Source organism: Dryas octopetala, chromosome 4, assembly GCF_963921425.1.
Source record: "Dryas octopetala chromosome 4, drDryOcto1.1, whole genome shotgun sequence".
Lineage (NCBI taxonomy): Eukaryota > Viridiplantae > Streptophyta > Magnoliopsida > Rosales > Rosaceae > Dryas > Dryas octopetala.
In genome coordinates, this window is record NC_141369.1 from 20,879,134 (window position 1) to 20,896,951 (window position 17,818).

At 38.9% G+C, this 17,818-nt stretch overlaps 4 protein-coding genes and 1 pseudogene across 6 annotated transcripts; 3 read left to right on the forward strand and 2 right to left on the reverse strand.

Moving 5' to 3' along the window:
- Positions 1 to 77: 77 nt before the first annotated feature.
- On the reverse strand, positions 78 to 3,938 carry ZAP1 (zinc-dependent activator protein-1). 3 transcript variants are annotated; one of them, XM_086242301.1, is made up of 5 exons: positions 3,773 to 3,938; positions 2,331 to 2,966; positions 2,103 to 2,193; positions 1,855 to 2,013; positions 78 to 1,017 (listed from the first exon to the last, which is right to left on the reverse strand). In XM_086242301.1, exons 2-5 carry the CDS (start codon positions 2,917 to 2,919, stop codon positions 456 to 458), a joined length of 1,401 nt encoding a protein of 466 aa, XP_086098427.1. In that variant the 5' UTR covers positions 2,920 to 2,966; positions 3,773 to 3,938; the 3' UTR covers positions 78 to 455. The 3 variants fall into 3 exon arrangements, with proteins under 3 accessions (XP_086098427.1, XP_086098426.1, XP_086098425.1); XM_086242300.1 differs by having other exon boundaries at positions 2,103 to 2,232; XM_086242299.1 differs by having other exon boundaries at positions 2,103 to 2,244; positions 3,773 to 3,937.
- A 1,635-nt stretch (positions 3,939 to 5,573) lies between these two features.
- LOC147288005 (DGCR14-like protein) lies at positions 5,574 to 7,363 on the forward strand. Its single transcript, XM_086242298.1, has one exon. It carries the CDS (start codon positions 5,760 to 5,762, stop codon positions 7,269 to 7,271), a length of 1,512 nt encoding a protein of 503 aa, XP_086098424.1. The 5' UTR covers positions 5,574 to 5,759; the 3' UTR covers positions 7,272 to 7,363.
- A 1,337-nt stretch (positions 7,364 to 8,700) lies between these two features.
- LOC147288006 (putative serine/threonine-protein kinase WNK11) lies at positions 8,701 to 11,122 on the forward strand. The gene is made up of 3 exons (XM_086241392.1): positions 8,701 to 8,745; positions 9,356 to 9,867; positions 10,511 to 11,122. The coding sequence occupies exons 2-3, from the start codon at positions 9,370 to 9,372 to the stop codon at positions 10,913 to 10,915; spliced, it is 903 nt and encodes a 300-aa protein (XP_086097518.1). The 5' UTR covers positions 8,701 to 8,745; positions 9,356 to 9,369; the 3' UTR covers positions 10,916 to 11,122.
- A 1,913-nt stretch (positions 11,123 to 13,035) lies between these two features.
- Positions 13,036 to 15,414, forward strand: LOC147288007 (Phototropic-responsive NPH3 family protein). Its single transcript, XM_086242571.1, has 4 exons — positions 13,036 to 13,136; positions 13,230 to 13,299; positions 13,446 to 14,588; positions 14,662 to 15,414. The coding sequence occupies exons 1-4, from the start codon at positions 13,036 to 13,038 to the stop codon at positions 15,412 to 15,414; spliced, it is 2,067 nt and encodes a 688-aa protein (XP_086098697.1).
- Positions 15,415 to 16,178: 764 nt separating this feature from the next.
- Positions 16,179 to 17,793, reverse strand: LOC147288008 (F-box/kelch-repeat protein At3g06240-like; annotated as a pseudogene).
- Positions 17,794 to 17,818: the final 25 nt, after the last annotated feature.

Below are 17,818 nucleotides of genomic sequence, written 5' to 3' on the forward strand. Positions count from 1 at the left end.
TTTGAACACGCTTTGATGATTTGTACAAAGCCTAAGCAACCATGATTGCTCTACTTTGGTTTCGGCAAACAATCACGTTCACCAAACCTTTAAGTTAAAGGATTTTGAGCCAAATAAAGTTTTACAAAGGTTTATGAATAACATTAGCAAAAACACTAAAACAGCTATCATATATCAGGTACTCCTGAGTCCTGCGTCCTATCTACTCTTTGAATTTATTTGACCCCATTTAAATAATTTACACTACTTATGATACTCTTCCGATCTTCTGTCGAACGCTATCGGCATTCCATCAAATCCTACCCTCCAGCCAAGAGTACCTTCCCCAAGGGCATCCTCTCTCCCAAAAAAGAAAAAGGGAAAGAAAGAATAAGATAAACCCCAAGCACCAGGCATATCCTGATGCATGAATACATTATTTAGGGCCTAGATGAATGTGGATCCAGCATCGCAGGTTAGGTTTGGACAGGTTCTGCTTTTGGCTTTGGCTTTTCTTGCTCTGGTGGATTACTTTCTGGACATAGATTGTCATGAACAACCATATCAGGGCAAGCGTTATTGCCTTCTGCTTTGTTTCCTGTCTCACCATTTTGCAGTTCATTTGCTCTACAAACAATCATATCAGGGGGATCACTTTCTTCTTTGGTACATGCTTTGCCTCTTTCAGAACCCATATCAGAATCAACAACCATATCAGAGCCAGCAACATCACTTACTCCTGATTTAGTTCTTGACTCACCATTAAGTTGCTTGTTTGGTTTATCTTCGTGTTCTGGGCTAGTATATACTACAATATCACGGCAGACAGCATTCCCTTCTGATTTAGTGCCAGACTTGCCATTATGAGCTGTCGGAAACACGTTCAATGCTGCTGCATTATGGGTGACAGTCCTTGTGGGGGGCATATCGTGATCATGTTGCCCCTCATATGTGGCTATCACCACTTTTGAATCATGAGACGCCCTCTCTACATGTTTCTTAACAGGGCATCCAGTATTTGAGCATCTATAGTAACTCCTACATAATGCAAGTGCAGATGCAGAGCAGAGTCAGAAAAAACCTTTAAAGCACAAAATTATACCAAAGATATTAATTAGAAAACTTCAAATGATAAGCAGATTCCATTCACATCCTTCTCTGAAATACACACCAAAGAAGACCAAAGTCCCAAACTAAATACAACCAAAGCTTACAGATGCATGGTGAATCAATCACACAGTTGCCCCATTGTGTAAGAAGTAATAGTATCTCATTCTTCTGATTTATCATCAAAGCAAGATACAAGACTCAAAAAGTAGGTGCAAGTTAAATGAAGGAAAAGAATGACTTAGTGATATATGCTTTTACTACATAGAAAATGGTTCCATGGAAGCTCAAAAAGACTCAGACAATAGTTTTCAAAGAAATTGTCTACGGAAGGCACTATGAGACACATTTGGCTTGCAACACCAGACCCTAACCTCAATTAAGATCCTTAAGTCCAGCTCATGGGTGACATAAAGCATGTAAATTACTCCACAGGAGATTACTGCAGTTGCAGTTTGATGATACAAAGCAGTTGCAATGATCCCTGTGAGTAAAATTTTCTTCTTTCCCCTTCCTTGGAAACATCAAACAGAAAGATTACAGGTTAAAATTCATAAACAGCTGATACAATCAGCTCGCACGGAGAAGCTCTTAATGTAAATTTAGTTTGAATCAGCAGTGAAACTATCAGACATGATTGATGCATTTTTATAATTCCAAACCAATGAGAAGAGTGGCAATTCAAGTACACACCTATATAAAGAGTCTTATAAATGTTCTCATAAAAAATAAAGAGTCTATAAATGTGAGCATTAAATTGATATATACCTTGGATTTGGATTGCCTTTTACTAACTTCTGCCCATATTTGCGCCATCTGTACCCATCATTCACGATATCAACCTCACTCGGAGTCTGAACAACAAGACGTGATTCACCAGCTGGCTTATCCACCAGAATGGAGTTTCCATTATGTTTTTCCTTCTTCCTGGTTTTTTTAATGGCAGTTAGACAAAGGTGAGGTGACTATATACCAGTGCACAAGAAAATTCAAAATAGCTAAACGCATTAACATACTGTCTTTTCGAGTCTGGATCGCCATCTCTTGTTCTATTCAATTGTGCAAGCACACCTTCATTATCTGCAACATTTGAAAGCCGAGGGGGGTCTACTGGCTCAATCCGGTTAGGTGTCTGGTCATACACATCTGACGATTTGTCTTAAAAAACAAGGTCATCAAATAAATCAAGCAAAATTTGTCACTGTAAGAACCAGAACTAGATAATAACTAAGTTACATTCTCACCTTGAGCACCCGTTAAAACAGGCTCTTCTGGTCTTTCTTCAACAATGGACACAACAAAACCAACAGCTACTGGGACGCTAACTTGAGCTTTAGGATGTTCATGCAGACCAAAGTAAACAGTATCTGTTATCTGCCCATTATGTGAGCGTTCCACTTGCTTCTTCACTGGACAGTTTGGATGCGTACATCTGTAGTAACTCCGTACATAAGCATTTCCCTTAACAAGTTTCTGGCCATATTTTCTCCAGTTATAACCATCCTCTAGCACTTTCTCACGTACTGTAGATGGGGTGCTTCCTTCTTGACCAGATTGCAAGGCAAGGGAACCGGTTTCAGGGGTTTGTGGTGCTTTCTCGGATGCTAATGAGGTCATACTTCCCACTTGATTTGATTGCAATGCAGGAACAGTGCCATCAGGCACCTGCAATGCTTTCATAGATTGAGCACTTCCTTTATGATCTGATTGCAATGGATGGATCCCATTATTAGGAGTTTGATGTGGCACATGAATTTCACTATCAGAACTCTCCTTCTTTGGTAATATATCAGAAGCAACTTTATCTGTCACATCTTTCCCTAAAGAAATCATGTGAACTTGATTCCTGAGATTGATTCTTGTATCCAACACAGAAGAGCCTGCAATTCAATTCACGGTGCCATCATCACAATTGACCTCGGTATCAAAAGAATACATATACCGCAGGTTTTTTGACTCTGATCATGTAAAATAAGTGCAAGAATGGCATGTTAAGAGCTTGATAGCACTAGAATATATCAGAGCATTCAGAAAATAACGGTCCAAGTTTCGTTCAACGAGGATCATGAATGGATGTGCATGTATACACATAACTGTGAGTGTGTCTGCATGAATATATATTGATTCAATTTGATGCATGTTACATAAAAAGTAGTAGTAGACGCAGCTCTAGTTCTAATACTTCAAAATTTGCTACTTTTCAAAAAGAGAAAAAATCAAAACTTGCAATAAAGGGAAAGACATGAGACACCATAAACAAAATTCCAAATTTTCTCCCTATTTTCAAGTAGAAAAGAAATTACCACCCAATAATTACCCAAAAATTTTGAATATAACCTTCACCAGAATCAAGGAAAAAAGTGACAATTTTCAACGAATTTAACTATTAAGTCAAACAATCCGACTAGTACTAGCTCAGTTCAGTAGAGTTTTTAGATAACGGAAACTAAAAAATGGGAAATCAAGGGCTCAATTACACTATTTTCACATTTTCTCAGCTGCCAAACAGAGCATATGCTAATTACGAGCTACAACTACAACAAATTATTTAAAAAAAAATACAAACAAAAAAGAATACATGAACCAAAGCACATCAGTTTATATCAATGATATAATAAATTAGAAAATAATTAGAATTTTAATCTGCAAACCATCAGTTTTGGGTTTAGGAGCTGAAAGCACAAACCCTATAATTTCGCGATCAGGTGCTCCAATTCCACGTGAGCCCGCCGGCTTAGGATTTAATCAGAGCCGTAGATCACGCCGGTGCTGGGGATTTGAGCTGGAGGTAGGAGTTGGGTCCAGTGAGAGATGAGTCGAAGAAGCTCTGAGGTTCCCAAGTCTAATCCATAATACAGTTAATACTACAATGGGGGGAGAAAGAGGGGGAGGTGAGATTTATTGCCTGTGGTGAGCTGCACGGGGGAATATTTGTTCCTTAGCTGTCTAAGGCTGTGATTGGCTTTCAGCCGTAGGAATATTTAAGGACAGAGAGCATGTGGGCCATTTCCTGTTTCTCTTTGGAGTTTAGACCCTGATAACGCCATTCGACATGAAATTGTGGCGTGGGTCGGACCAAGAGTATTTGGAAACCATTTTATTGTGAATTTTTTACTCAGAATTTTGGAAGAAAACTTAATGGGACGGTTGTATATGTTTACGTTTTTTTTTTTTTTCATCCCGACGTGATGGCTGATGTAGGGATGACAACGGGGTGAGTTTGCATCAGGTTTGCTAATATCATATTTGTCCCGTCGGATAAACGAGGCTTTCATCGGGAATATGAGTCCTTGGTATTGTCTTTTAATTTTTTTAATTTTTATTAAAATGATGTTAACTCAACATAAATACATAATATAACACAGATAAAATATACTAATACTCACCATATTACATTTATTAACATTCAATTATAAAATAAAACTATTAAATTTTAAAAATATAACAAAAATAAGAATATAAAATTCAAATATAATCATAAAATTATATTATATAATATATTTATTAAATTAAATGAGTATACGAGGTGGGGCAGGAAGTGGTATTACCATACCTGCATAATCGAAGCAGGTCTCCACGGGAATTAGTAGGGTTGGAAAATTTTGTTTTCCCTAATGATAAGAGCTAGACACATTCAATATATTGAATCAGTTTTTCTCAAAAATTGGTGTGCACTATAACCATTTTTTTTTTTTTTCATGCATCTTTGGATTTAATGTTTAATCTCACACTCGATGTAGGACCTAGAGCTTTATCTTCACACGTTAAATATTAGATCCAAACCTTGAGGCATGTACGACAAATAGACCATGAACCTTATGCGTTGAACTAAACCATAATCTCAAGTATAACCATGCACTAGAGATGCATACGCTCAACTCGAAACCTAAGACCATACGTTGAAGGGCATACTTGCACTTTGAATCTAAACTTTGAACTCAAACAGTAAAACCTCATATCTTAGGCCTTGGATTATAGACATGAACCCCAAACTTAGGATCCAAACTTTGAGCCACAAACCAATGGTATGAGCATCGTACACTAATCCCTAAGCACCATATTCTTGTCCTCAAGCCCAAATTTGATTTCCAATTTGCAACCACATAATAGAATTGAATTCACTTCCATTCATGTGACCTAACCATTCAATATGTGCAATTTTTTTGTTCTTGCAAGTCCGGTTGGAAATCATGTAAAAAATTGTGCAAAATATTTGAAGGAAAACAATGTTTGGCTCATTATTTGTTATAATTTGATATGTATTGACTTATAAAGAAATTAATTATTAAAGTAAAAAAGACAAAAGGTAAATACATGTCAAGGTAGGATTGCCTGATTGGTTTGCAAGGAGCCAAGCATTTTTTATTTTTAAAGTTCTACTCATTGGGGCAACAGTTGCAAAAACGGCTTTATTATAGGGACATACTTGCAGTCCTAAATATCTTATTAGACATTACGCGCTTACATACACCGCCACACATCGCACGCGTTTTCTTTCTTTCTTCCGTCAAAATCAGTCCAATTCCAATTGGGAATTTCCACACACAGCGAGCAAAGCTCAAACCCTAGCCCTAAATTTCGTCCTTACTTGTCACCAAAATCCTCAAATTCACGCTCCTCTTCAATCTCACCCTCTCATAGATCAGAAACCCTAAACCTAATTCAGAAGAAGAATGCTTCTCACTCCAGGTCACTCTCCTCGCCACCTCTCATCCCCTTCACCGTCTGCAATTTCTGATAATACCCTCCAAACCCCTAAAAATTCCACCCAAATCACTCCTAGAAACCCTAGAGGGCAGCCCACGGTCCTCGACGAAGACAGCTATGTAGCCGCAATCGAGAAGATCATCGAAAGGGACTTCTTTCCCGACATCTCGAAGCTCCGGGACCGCCTCGACTGGCTCGAAGCGATCAAGACCCGCGACCCGATTCAAATCCGCGATGCCCAATTGAAGATAATGGAGCGCCGTGGCAAGAGGGTAAATTCTCATCCCACCCCTGATGGCAAAACGCCCGGTTCGACTTTTATGCGTAATTTCACCCCTGTTGATGAATTAGATGGTAAAACCCCGATAACCCCGGGTGTTTCGAACCGGGGATTGTTCGGCGATGTAGAATCTAGCGACGGTGATGGTGGGGTCGAGGCCTTGTTGTCGCTCGACCAGTTTTTTAGGCGGTATACGAGCGAGGACAATGATAGTTTTTCAAAGATTTTGGAGAAGGTGAATAGGAAGAGGAAAGAGAGGTACGAGTATTTGACAGAAGGCGAAAAGGAGGATGTTAAGGCGATTGAGGATGTGAAGAGGGAGAGGATTACAGATGGGTACGGGACGTCTGATCAGCCGCCGAGTACATTGGAAGGATGGAAGTATACTGCAAAGAATTTGCTTATGTATCATCCTTCTGATCGGGGTGAGGCCCCGTTGACAGAGGAGGAACGGACGGTTAGGATGAAGAGTTTGGAGAAGGAGATTAATCGCACGAATACACGGTTTCATGGCAAAATGATGGATACGAGGCCAAAAGAGGATGGCACATTTGAGGTGCTTTATCCCACAGTTGCAGGTGGAACCCCGGTTCCTATGGATAGAGATGGAGATAAGTTGAAGAAGTATGATTTGGATGATTTGAGGAAGACTCCGAATCCGTTTTATGTGGAATCAGGGAAGAAAGCGGATAATGGGTATAGTTTTGTGAGGACACCCTCGCCTGCACCCGGTGTTGATGAATCACCGTTTATTACATGGGGTGAAATTGAAGGGACACCTCTGAGATTGGAGCCGGAGGACACTCCATTTGATATTGGGGGTGCTGAAGGGCCTCATTATAGGATCCCATGCCCGCCTGTAAGAGACGAAAAGGCTCACTCACTGTCAAGAGAAGCCGCACGAAAATGTAGGGAAAGGTCAAAAATGTTTCAGAAGCCACCATTGCCATCGCCTGTTAGAGGTGGCAGTGCCAGTCCAAGTGTGCGGACACTCTCCCCTGCTGCCCAGAAATTTGTAAGGAATGCAATTGCCAAGTCCTCATCTACCGTTGATGAAACTCTTCGTGCCAGTTACCGAGGTGCGAGTCCTGGGTTGGCTACTCCTAAAGGCGGAAGGAGTGTGTCAAGGCTTGGAAGAGATGTTAGTATGAGTTCAAGGTCACCTTCTGTAAAGGAGGGTTCTAATCCTCCTTGGTAATTTGCAGTTTACTTTCTTTTGGTGTTTCATTATGGTAATCAATGCTTCATTTGGCACTGGATCCTATCAGTATGAAGTTTAGAATTAGAATTTGGTATGCCTTTAGGGGCTGTTGCTATTTTGGGATTACTTTGTCAATAAAATCAACCTGCAAATATTGGCTTGCCTAACTACCTCAACCTCTTGAACTTCTATGAACCGGTCATTATAATTTAGATCATTTACTTGCATGAACTGGCAATTGAATTTTGCATCTGTGATCCGTGTCTCTGAGTCTTTAAAGGTCAGTCCTCCATTCTCACTTGTTAACTCATGGGTTGCATTTAAGGTCAACTACCTGGAAAGACTCTGGTGTAATTTTTTTTTGGCGCATGAAGCATTTTCTGGTGTATAGTCACCATGTTTTACCACCTACATCCCGGAAAACCCATCTGCCTTCAGAAAGATCTAGGCAAATTCATGTGCTTCACAAGGTCGTGTTTCAATTAAGGCAAAAAAAAAAAAGTTTCAGAAAGTCCGATTTAGTTTTGGAAAGCTTCGATTGTGGCACGGACACTACGTGAACTTCTGGTGTAAGGAGGCTCATTTAATATGGTCACCACTCACTTGTTCTAAAACAATCTTGAACCCTCCGCTCCAATTTGATGCTTTGATACTTTCACAAGCTTCACATGCCAAGTGATGCCAATTATATGTTTCCAGCTAAAAAGATTTTGTTTGTGGGACCTATTGAATTATTTGTTGAATTTTCTCAAATGAAAAAGAAACTATTCGCAACAAAATAAGAACTTTCAGATGAAAATTAAAAAGAAAATGGTGTCAATTTACTCTTGTTTCATAGGACAAGGACTATGGCCACTGAAAAACATACGATCACTTCTCCTAATTTAAGAGACAATAAGGAAATTTTTTTAAATTGGCCAATTTTTGGTTTCGTGAAAGACTTTCTCCCTTTTAATTATCAAATAATACTGAAACTCTAATCGAAAAACTCTTCTCCCTCGTCTAGTGTTTAAATCTTGTCGAGTCTTTGTTCAAGGGGGACTCAAACTTTACTCAAGGATTTAATAAGTTTCTAAAACTCCAAAAATAATATTAAATTCTTTACATGATACAAATTTTCCGAAAGAATAAAAACTAAAAGATAGACACACTGACACAGTGCCTCACGTCACGTTTGCTAAATAGGGAGGGAAGAATTAGAAGTCTAAAACGGCATGAAGTGGTCATGAACAGCTTGTTCTCCATAAGAAGAGCTGAAGAAAGTGGTCTCTGCACTCGTCATTTGACTCATTTCATCCACTTAACGGCGTCGTTTCTAGAGACTGATCCCTGTCTTCCCGGTGCCTATAAATAGCGCCGTCCCTTTAACACCATTATTATTCTCTCTTTGACTCTCTCTCTCTCTCTCTCTCTCTCTCTCTCTCTCTCTCTCTCTCTCTCTCTCCGCTTCGCGCTAAACAAGAATCTCAAGGTACTTTCTCTCATTCATCTTTTGCTCTGGTTTTCCTTCATTCATTGATCAATTTTCTATCTGATTCTCAAAAACTGTGTATTTTGTTATATAAGCCTCAGAAACTCGTTTGTTTACTTAATGCTTAATTTTTTAGTAATCACTCTTTATTCCTTTTGTATTCTGTTTTCTTGTTCTATATTTTGCTTGAATGTGTTTCTTTGTGTTCTAGTAGTCTATGTCTTTCGGTTTCTGCATGTATAATTGTAATTTGTACATGAATGAGATTGAAAATTACGCAATTGAAGCCGTAGTTCTGTAATTAAATTGATCAAGAGTCAGTTGTTCTTGACAATTTTTCAAATTATTCCTCCTCTTTTAGTTAATTATCAGATTGTGTGTTGATGATTTTGCTGTATCATAGCATAATTGTGTGTATCTGTGTAGGGAGCAAAAGAGAAATTCATTTTTCAGTGTCATGGCTGAAACTGAAAGTTGTATTCGTATTCGAGAAATTTTCTTTATTTTTTCAAATTTTTTTACTGATTTTTTGGCAAAATTAGAGTTAATTATTTGAAGTCCCTTGTGGCCACAGCTATTTCTAGCTTTAACTGGATTTGTACCTCATCAGATTGGTCTTTGAAGATGCCGGTGGAGAATCCAAATACATCTGATCGAGAACCGTTTGTGGAGGTTGACCCAACTGGACGTTTTGGACGGTATGATGATCTCCTTGGTCATGGTGCTGTGAAGAAGGTTTATAGGGCTTTTGATCAGGAGGAAGGTAATGAGGTGGCATGGAACCAGGTCCGGTTGAGGAATTACAGTGATGATCCAACGCTCCTGCATCGACTTTACTCAGAGGTTAAGCTATATAGAACATTGAAGAACAAGTATATCATTGTTTGTTACAGTGTTTGGAAGGATGAGGAGCGTAACATTCTGAATTTTATTACCGAGGTATGCAATTCTGGAAATCTGAGGGAATACAGGAAGAAGCATCGCAAAGTGTCTATCAAAGCGTTGAAGAAGTGGGCAAAACAGATACTTGAGGGATTGGAGTACCTCCACATGCATGAGCCATGCATCATTCACAGAGATCTCAATTGCAGCAACATCTTTATCAATGGGAATACTGGCCAGGTAATCATAGTTCATCAGTTGTATTCTGTGAACTTGTTTCTCCTGATTTTGTGACCTTAGATTGGGTCAACCATAGTCCCATCTCTTTTTCGTCAATACAAATTTCATAATCTATTTGGACTAATGAAATTTCTTTTCTATTCCCATACTAGAATTGAATTTTTTTAGCAGTAGAGGGCAATTTCTTTTAATGGTCACATGATCCTAATCTATGATAGTGTTTGAATCGTTTGGTTTTCGCATAACTTGATGATCACAAGGTGATAACTTAGATGTGGCTTCCAGGGTTATTATTTAGGCCTATTTTCTGCAAATGGTAAATGAATTTGGGTAGCCTATGCCACTAAATGAAGTAGGATTTCTTTATGTTTTTAGTGAGCAGACTTGTCCATCCTGTTCTTGGAATGCTACAATTCTATGTATCTACATTCTGCACTGCATCACCATAGTCCATAGTAATTTGGGTCTTCATGTCAATTACAACATCTAGATTAGTCTTATATGTTTTGATTCAAAAGTTGAATATCTAATGAAAACAACAAAATTCAGAATCTAGGAATACAAATCCTAAGTCATGTATAGCCTTTTCTCATGAACCCTCCATAAGTTTATGGCCTTGAACCATTCTGATTTTCGTTTATAGGTGAAACTTGGTGATCTGGGATTTGCAGCAATAGTGGGTAAGAGCCATATAGCACATTCGATGATAGGGACACCTGAGTATATGGCGCCCGAGCTATACGAGGAGGACTACACAGAGATGGTAGACATATACTCCTTTGGGATGTGCTTGCTGGAGATGGCGACAATGGAGATACCATACAGTGAATGTGACTCTGTTGCCAAGATATATAAGAAGGTCACAACAGGTGTAAAGCCTGAAGCCTTGAACAAGGTGACCAATCCAGAGGTGAAGGATTTTATTGAGAAATCATTAGCCCAGCCGAGGGCAAGGCCTACAGCCTCTGATCTTCTCAAAGACCCTTTCTTTACTGAACTCAATGATGCAGAGCCTGGCTCATTGCTTTCGACACCAATGGTCTCTTGAGACCTTATTTGATGAATCTAGCTAGGAGTTGGCTCTAATTTCTGAACTACCTCAACTGCTTGTTGGGGTTTCTGTTCAAGTGTATGCCTATAGTCTATAGGTTCTCTCGTAATGTCTCTCATCTGTAATGTAGATTGAGATAATCTGTGTATTCCCAGTAGTAGTTCTGTTTAGTTGGAATTTTACTGAAAATGAATTCTGGTACTATATTTTCATTACATTTTCAGAGGTATTCGAAAATTGAAAGGAAAAATGCACCAACTTTGACAACTGGGGAGACAACATTGAGTGTCATTTGTGTTTTTAGGAGGATAGTGTCAATTGAACCATCAGAACTTTATTTCTCATTTACATGGCATATAAGTTCAGATTGCTACTACTACATCAAAAAGAAGAAATAAGAATAAGAAGAACAATAATAACAACATCATTAATTAGATTATTTCTTAAAACCAAGTAATTTAATAAGTAGAGATCCTAGGATGCTGTCCTACTAAAAACTTCATAATTTCATGAGAGTGCTTTAGAAATAGTTGTTTCTCTCATTCTTAAAATCAGTGGGCTGCCCCACATTACTTCCCACAATATAGAATCCTCATATCACGAAAATAAAAACATATAATTTTCTCGGTTGAAAATAATTCTGCGATCCCTTGACAGATTAAAAGGAATGCATTGCTTGAGCTAGAAGCATCATAGCTGTACTTCAGTTCTTGAAAATTTTATGTCCTCCACTCCTCCCATATGCTATATAGATATTTGTTTGGGTAACCAAATTGTATACAAGCATATATGCATAAAAGAACAAACTGATAATACATTGTAACCAAAACCACAGAAATATAGGACATACTTCCTAATAATTTAAGAGAGAGAGTGTTAACTTTTGTTGATCTATTTCTTAACCATTTTAATTTTTGGTATTTAGTGGTTGTCTAACATATATATGCATACATACATTGATTTATAAAATGAAGTATAAGTTTACATGGGCATACTAAGCACAAGTCATTATTGGGATTGGGAGTTGTTGGGAAAAAGCAAGCAAAACCCCTTCATCCAAAGAACCAGAATATTGAGAAGCCGTGCCGTCTTGGGTGTTTGTTATGTTATGTTAATTCTACATCATATATAAACACAAAGCTTCACCCGCACTTCATCTTCCCCTTTACCATATTTTAATCGTTTTCTCAACTTCTAGTTTTAGTAGTTTACCTTTTCCATAATCTCATTCTTCCTTTTCTCTTTCCCAACACATCCTTTGAAAATCTCCATAGCATCCGATCCACCTCCTCCAAGTAAACTTTTCATGGGAGGTGGCATTGCATATATCATAGCTCTGTCAAATGATCTGGTCTGCCAAAGCCCACATCAACAAGGCCCTCATTTTTTGTAGTCAACAATAGCCACCCATTAAGTAGACTTTTCAGGGTGGCATAGAGTTTAAACTCTCAAATTATAAGAAATAAAGAATAATACTACATACACTGAATCGGATTCTAAAATTTTGGATTTCAAATGATGTGACAGTGTTTTGCCTATTCTTATTTTGGTCCTGGAGTTGGGGGGTTGAATGACCAATCGGACAGTTAGGATTTTCAACCAATTGGATGGTGTACTAGTTGGGGTGGAATGCATGCATAGACACAAAACTTGTAATGCAAGCCTATCACATGGAAAGGAGTGGAAGCTTACCATATTCTAGTGACCCAAGTTAAAATATTAATTCAACTTCTCAGTACTCGAGAACGTTTTTGAAGCCTTGAAATTTGGATATGTTGAGAGTGTTTCACTCGTGTGCATTTGACTTTGACTGGAAAATATAAGCTGCACGAATGTGTGTGAAGTGTGAACAAAATGTCTACTAAAACCATCTCTTTTCAATCATTCTTCTTTTTCATTCCCACTGGTTTGTCAATTCTAGAAGCCTTATGCATACACTATTTGTTTCGATTCTTGAGACAAGTTCCGAGCATTTTGTGGCAACTGGGCAGGCAAAAAAGCATTATATTATAAAGCACATGCATATCTATGCTTAGAGTAAAATCGACTCCCATTGCTTTCTCAAGTTTCACTTTCAGTAAATTTTGGCCTGAGAGAGCATTTTATGAGCTCTGCCAATGGAAGTTGCAAGCCCATTAAAAGATAGCACTTCTGTGGCATCAAGTCCTTTCTCTTCTCCAAACGTTGGTGCCTTGCTCAAGATTAAGATCATTTCATGGTAAGTTTAATGTTGACTCACTTGGGTGTCATCTATATTTGTTTGCATGCCTTTAAGCTTTTTTCTGTTCCTGATGTTTGAATCTTGTCTCAGGACCCAAGAGACTGGTTTGCCTGTTTCGGTTAGTGTTCGAGTCGGTGGCAAGATCTTCAACCTACACAAGGTAAGAGATTGAAAATTCTTATTGCATTTTCTTAATGAAAGTAGAGTGCTATATTATGCTTTCAACTTCTAAAATGTCCCATGTTCAACTTACTGCAGAATTTTATACCAAAGACTTAATCTTTTCACTTTATGATAATTTTTCAGCACCCACTATTTTCAAAGAGTGGGTATTTCAAGAAAATATTGGATGAATCAACTGAGCTTGAGTTACCACCAGACTTCCCTGGAGGCCCAGAGACCTTTGAGATGATTGCATTGTTCATCTATGGCTCCTCCACATTGATTGACCCATTCAATGTAGTAGCCCTGAGATGTGCAGCAGAGTTCCTTGAAATGACAGAAGATAACTGCTCTGGCAACCTCTGTGAGCGCTTTGATCTCTACTTAAACCAAGTGGTCATGCAAAGTTGGGATGACACATTAATAGTACTCCAGAAGTGCCAAACTTTACTTCCTTGGTCTGAAGACCTGCTAATTGTGAGCCGCTGCATAGAGTGTCTTGCCTTCATGTCTTGCATGGAGATCCTTGATCCGGAGAGAAGGCGTGACCATCCAGTACTCACATTGGAGGCGCTGAGCACCCGAAATTGGAGCTGTGAAATGGGGAAGGACATTATGAGTCAGGACCTCTGGATCAAGGACCTCATTGCTCTACCATTCGGGTTCTTTAAAAGGATAATAGGATCCCTGAGAAGACAAGGTATGAAAGAAAAATTTCTGAGCCCCATTATTATTTTCTATGCTAACAAATGGGTAATTTCTAAGAAGACACTCCAATTTTGGGAGAACTCTGGTCAGAGAAATGGGGATGATCACAAAGTTTCAGTGATCCTACAAGGCATTCTTGATTTGCTGCCCATGAGAGAGAAGGCTAGTCGAGCAATTCCCATCGGGTTTTACTTTGCAATTCTTTCTAGATCCCTTGAAGTGGGTTTGAGATGTGATAGTATGGCAAAGTTGCATCAGCAGATTGTATCACAATTGCACTTTGCCCAACTTGAAGATTTTATCTTTCCGAAAAGTGGAAGTGAGTCAATTTCTTCTAGCATGGAGGTGACTACAATGGAGAACATAATTTCAACATATGTATCATCTAACTTGGAGACAGATCATAGTCTTTCAGCAGGCAACTTAATTGTTGCAGAGCTATGGGATGCATATCTTTCCCACATAGCTCCTGATCCAAATATGGGGCCTAAAAGACTCATCGAACTCATTGAAAGAGTGCCGGTATCCTATAGACACAGTCATGATAAACTCTACAGGACAATGAACACTTTCCTACAGGTAACTACTTCATGATCAACTCATTGTTGACTCAAACTCATTGTTGACTCAGCAGTATTTTTCTATTCTTCAGGCACATCCAAGTGTATCACAAGAAGAGAAGTGGGCGGTGTGCAAGTACCTCAACTGCCAAAAACTATCACAAGAGACATGCATTGAGGCTGTGCAAAATGAATTGATGCCGCTGCGTTTAATTGTCCAGGCACTTTTTGTCCAGCAACTCAGCACACACCAAGCTTTCAAAGAATGCTCAGATTCATTCAGATATGTACACTGTGGAGACTTTTCTGGGAGCCTCTCAAGCTCTAGGTGCCCAAACTCCAAAAGCCAGAATCTAGGAGATAATAGTCCATACACAGATGATAGAGCAGAGCCAGCTGGAAGCAGACCCTTGAGCTTCTTGCTACAAAAGGACCTTGTAATTCAGAGACCTGAGTTATCAAGGAAGGAATATGAGTCCACTAGCTTCAGAATTCAGAGCCTTGAACAAGAGCTCATGTCCTTGAAGAGGAGCCTTCAATGGCAGAGCATTTCAAAGAAAAAAGAGCCAATTTCAACCACAGCACAGAGCATCAAATCATTTGGTAAGGAAAGTAGGTCACTGAGCAAAAAGAGCAACCCACTTGGCAATGTGACAGGTTGCATTGGCTCTGTGAATTTTGCTTCACAAAGAAAGTATGCCAGTCGACTACTGAAGGTCTTTCGCCAAATTTCCTTGTTTGGAAGTAGAAAACAAAAGAGAAAGCCAGGTGCTGCCCCCAGCCCATGGTCCAAACCAATGCAGCAGAATACTCACCAACATAAGATGTATGAAAATCAGAACTAGTAATGATCATAACCAAGGGGTGAATAATTGTTCATGTGCAATTTTCTTAGAAAAAAGTAGTTGCTGATTCACATACAACCAGGGCTTCAATATAAGAATGATATATATATTTGTGCATCTTGGCCAATTAAACGTTCATACATTCAACATGAGATTCATCAAATTAGTATATTTCAAGGAAACCATGGTAAGCCCAAACTCCCCATGTTTATACTACAACAGTTGATCATTGCTTGATTAAAATACATAGCAAAACCAAAGAAACTAACAAAATAGGCTGTGAAAGAGCTGTTGTTGTTGCTAATTAAGCAATTGGAGCTGCTTCAGAAAAAGGTGTCATGATAAGCAGCCTTGCACAAGAAATCATATACATCTTCAAAAAAAATTGTTCCTCATCGCTACCAATAACATCATATCCCAATAAGGAAGGAGGAGGCGATTAGAATATTGTATCATATGCAAATTAGAGACATTAACTTCATAAATTTAGGTAGCAACACCCATGCGTACATATGCAGAACATCACCATAAAATCAATTAGCTTTATGTTAAATTATTCCATAACTCAAAATCCCACCTACAAATACCTCATCCAAACACAGCCTTAAAAAGGACTAAGAAAAATGAGAAAAAGTAATAATACTAGATACATCAAACTCCTCGAGGTTTATACTTGATTTGATCATAACTTAGTAAAATGGCTTTAATTCAAACACCTGCTCCAGTTACTGGTGAAACTAAAGTCTCTAAGTATATTCGTCTTAATGAACTCGGTGGGCAAAATTCAAGCCAATGCAGCGCTCCGTTTACTAAGCACCCATGCCCCTCAATACGAACACACTCGAGGATTTCAACAGTCCTCCATGAACTCTAGTGTAAAGATGGCAATTTTGGTTTTCCACTCACCCACATGTTGGCTGTGAAAAAGAGCTGCTACTGTGGTTCCTAGGCAATTGGAGCTGCTTCAAAAATGGTGTCACTCTTTAAAGTTATTGGAAAAGCACCTCAAGTAATCACCATTCAGACCTGCAACAATTTTTCCATCATTATGCTGTTCCAAACAATTGAATATCACAAAGAAATAGAAAATGAAAGACTCAGAGTGTTGGTTTTGGGTGTATGCTCAATTGCCGGTTATTGGTGAAACTAAAGTCTCTGAGTACATAACTGCTTTAGACGACAAACTAGTAGGAGTATCAAAAAAAGTGTTATTTTTCTTTTCCTTGGGATTACATAATGCCATGCTGCGTCCTTTATGGCAAGACATCAAAACTTCACCATTCTCTAAAATGCATATTGGCTTCTCCCCAAAAATTACAATCTTATTAGGAATTTTCATGAGTTCAGTCCAAGATTCATTTACCCCATATTCCTTCATCACCCATATTGTAATTCTAAGATAGCAAGAGTTGTGATTCCACAAATATACACACACAGAATTTCTAATTGTCCCAACTCTCGCCGACTCACAATTTTTGGTCATAACATCAGGTAACGGCATCACCTCCTGAAATTTCTCCTCCACTAAATCAAAGGCAGTGATTCTTGCTCTTGAACTGCTTGAGCAAAGCCCTAACCAATGCAGAGAGCCATTTAATAAGCACCCCTGCCCACGCAGCCCATACAAGTCAACATTCTTGAGTTTTTCAACAGTCCATGAATTTTTCTTTAGTGTAAAGATGGCAATTTGGTTTCTCAACCTACGCGAACCACCCAATACAACCTTGTAATCTTCAGTGGTCCAATTGTAACCGAATCCATAAAACCTTGGACGAAACTTTTGTTTCGGTAAATTGTTGGTATCTTTAGTACTAGGGTTCCATAACAGAAAGCAGCCGTGGTCTCCTTTTAGACATATCAACCCATTGCAAGATCCCACAATATTCCTATACAATCAATAAAACGTTGTTCTGGGCACCATTCTTGTAACTCATGCATTCTGTCTGGAACAGGACCACCGCCGCCATCCTTCAATAGTGCTTCGTAGTCTATGGACCGGAGAGGATTGACTGAATACATGACTCTTCCTTTGACTGTGTGGCTCAGGTGCTTCCTAACAAAATGAGAATCGGAGGTTACAGCACGCCATGACTTGCATACACACCGAAATCTCAGTAAGGATTTGACTGGGAGCCTTGACAGTATTTCAACTATGATATCAGCGCCGTAGTTGCCGAAACCACAACATTTGAGCATGCAACCTGAGGGGACCAGTTGCTGCTTCCGCTTCCGGAGGCCGTCCCACATTGTTAGTTTTCGTTATAGGTGGTTGAGATTGCAGAATTTCAGAACCCTAAAAAGGCTAGCAGTGTCTTTATGCGCAAGCAATAGTCCCACTATATAAGTAGATAAATTGAAAATAATAACAGAGTAAAAAAATTGTGTTACATATGTCAATTGTGTT

Bases quoted from the DNA above. Each gene is read 5' to 3' on its own strand.
- LOC147288005 (XM_086242298.1), top strand. From the start codon at position 5,760: ATGCTTCTCACTCCAGGTCACTCTCCTCGCCACCTCTCATCCCCTTCA.
- LOC147288006 (XM_086241392.1), top strand. From the start codon at position 9,370: ATGCCGGTGGAGAATCCAAATACATCTGATCGAGAACCGTTTGTGGAG. The intron at 9,868-10,510 runs GTAATCATAGTT...TTTCGTTTATAG, and splicing joins TCAATGGGAATACTGGCCAG to GTGAAACTTGGTGATCTGGG.
- LOC147288007 (XM_086242571.1), top strand. From the start codon at position 13,036: ATGGAAGTTGCAAGCCCATTAAAAGATAGCACTTCTGTGGCATCAAGT. The intron at 13,137-13,229 runs GTAAGTTTAATG...ATCTTGTCTCAG, and splicing joins AAGATTAAGATCATTTCATG to GACCCAAGAGACTGGTTTGC. The intron at 14,589-14,661 runs GTAACTACTTCA...TCTATTCTTCAG, and splicing joins CAATGAACACTTTCCTACAG to GCACATCCAAGTGTATCACA.
- ZAP1 (XM_086242299.1), bottom strand. From the start codon at position 2,919: ATGATTTCTTTAGGGAAAGATGTGACAGATAAAGTTGCTTCTGATATA. The intron at 2,014-2,102 runs GTATGTTAATGC...TAAAAAAACCAG, and splicing joins GATCCAGACTCGAAAAGACA to GAAGAAGGAAAAACATAATG. The intron at 1,018-1,854 runs GTATATATCAAT...TGCATTATGTAG, and splicing joins AAAGGCAATCCAAATCCAAG to GAGTTACTATAGATGCTCAA.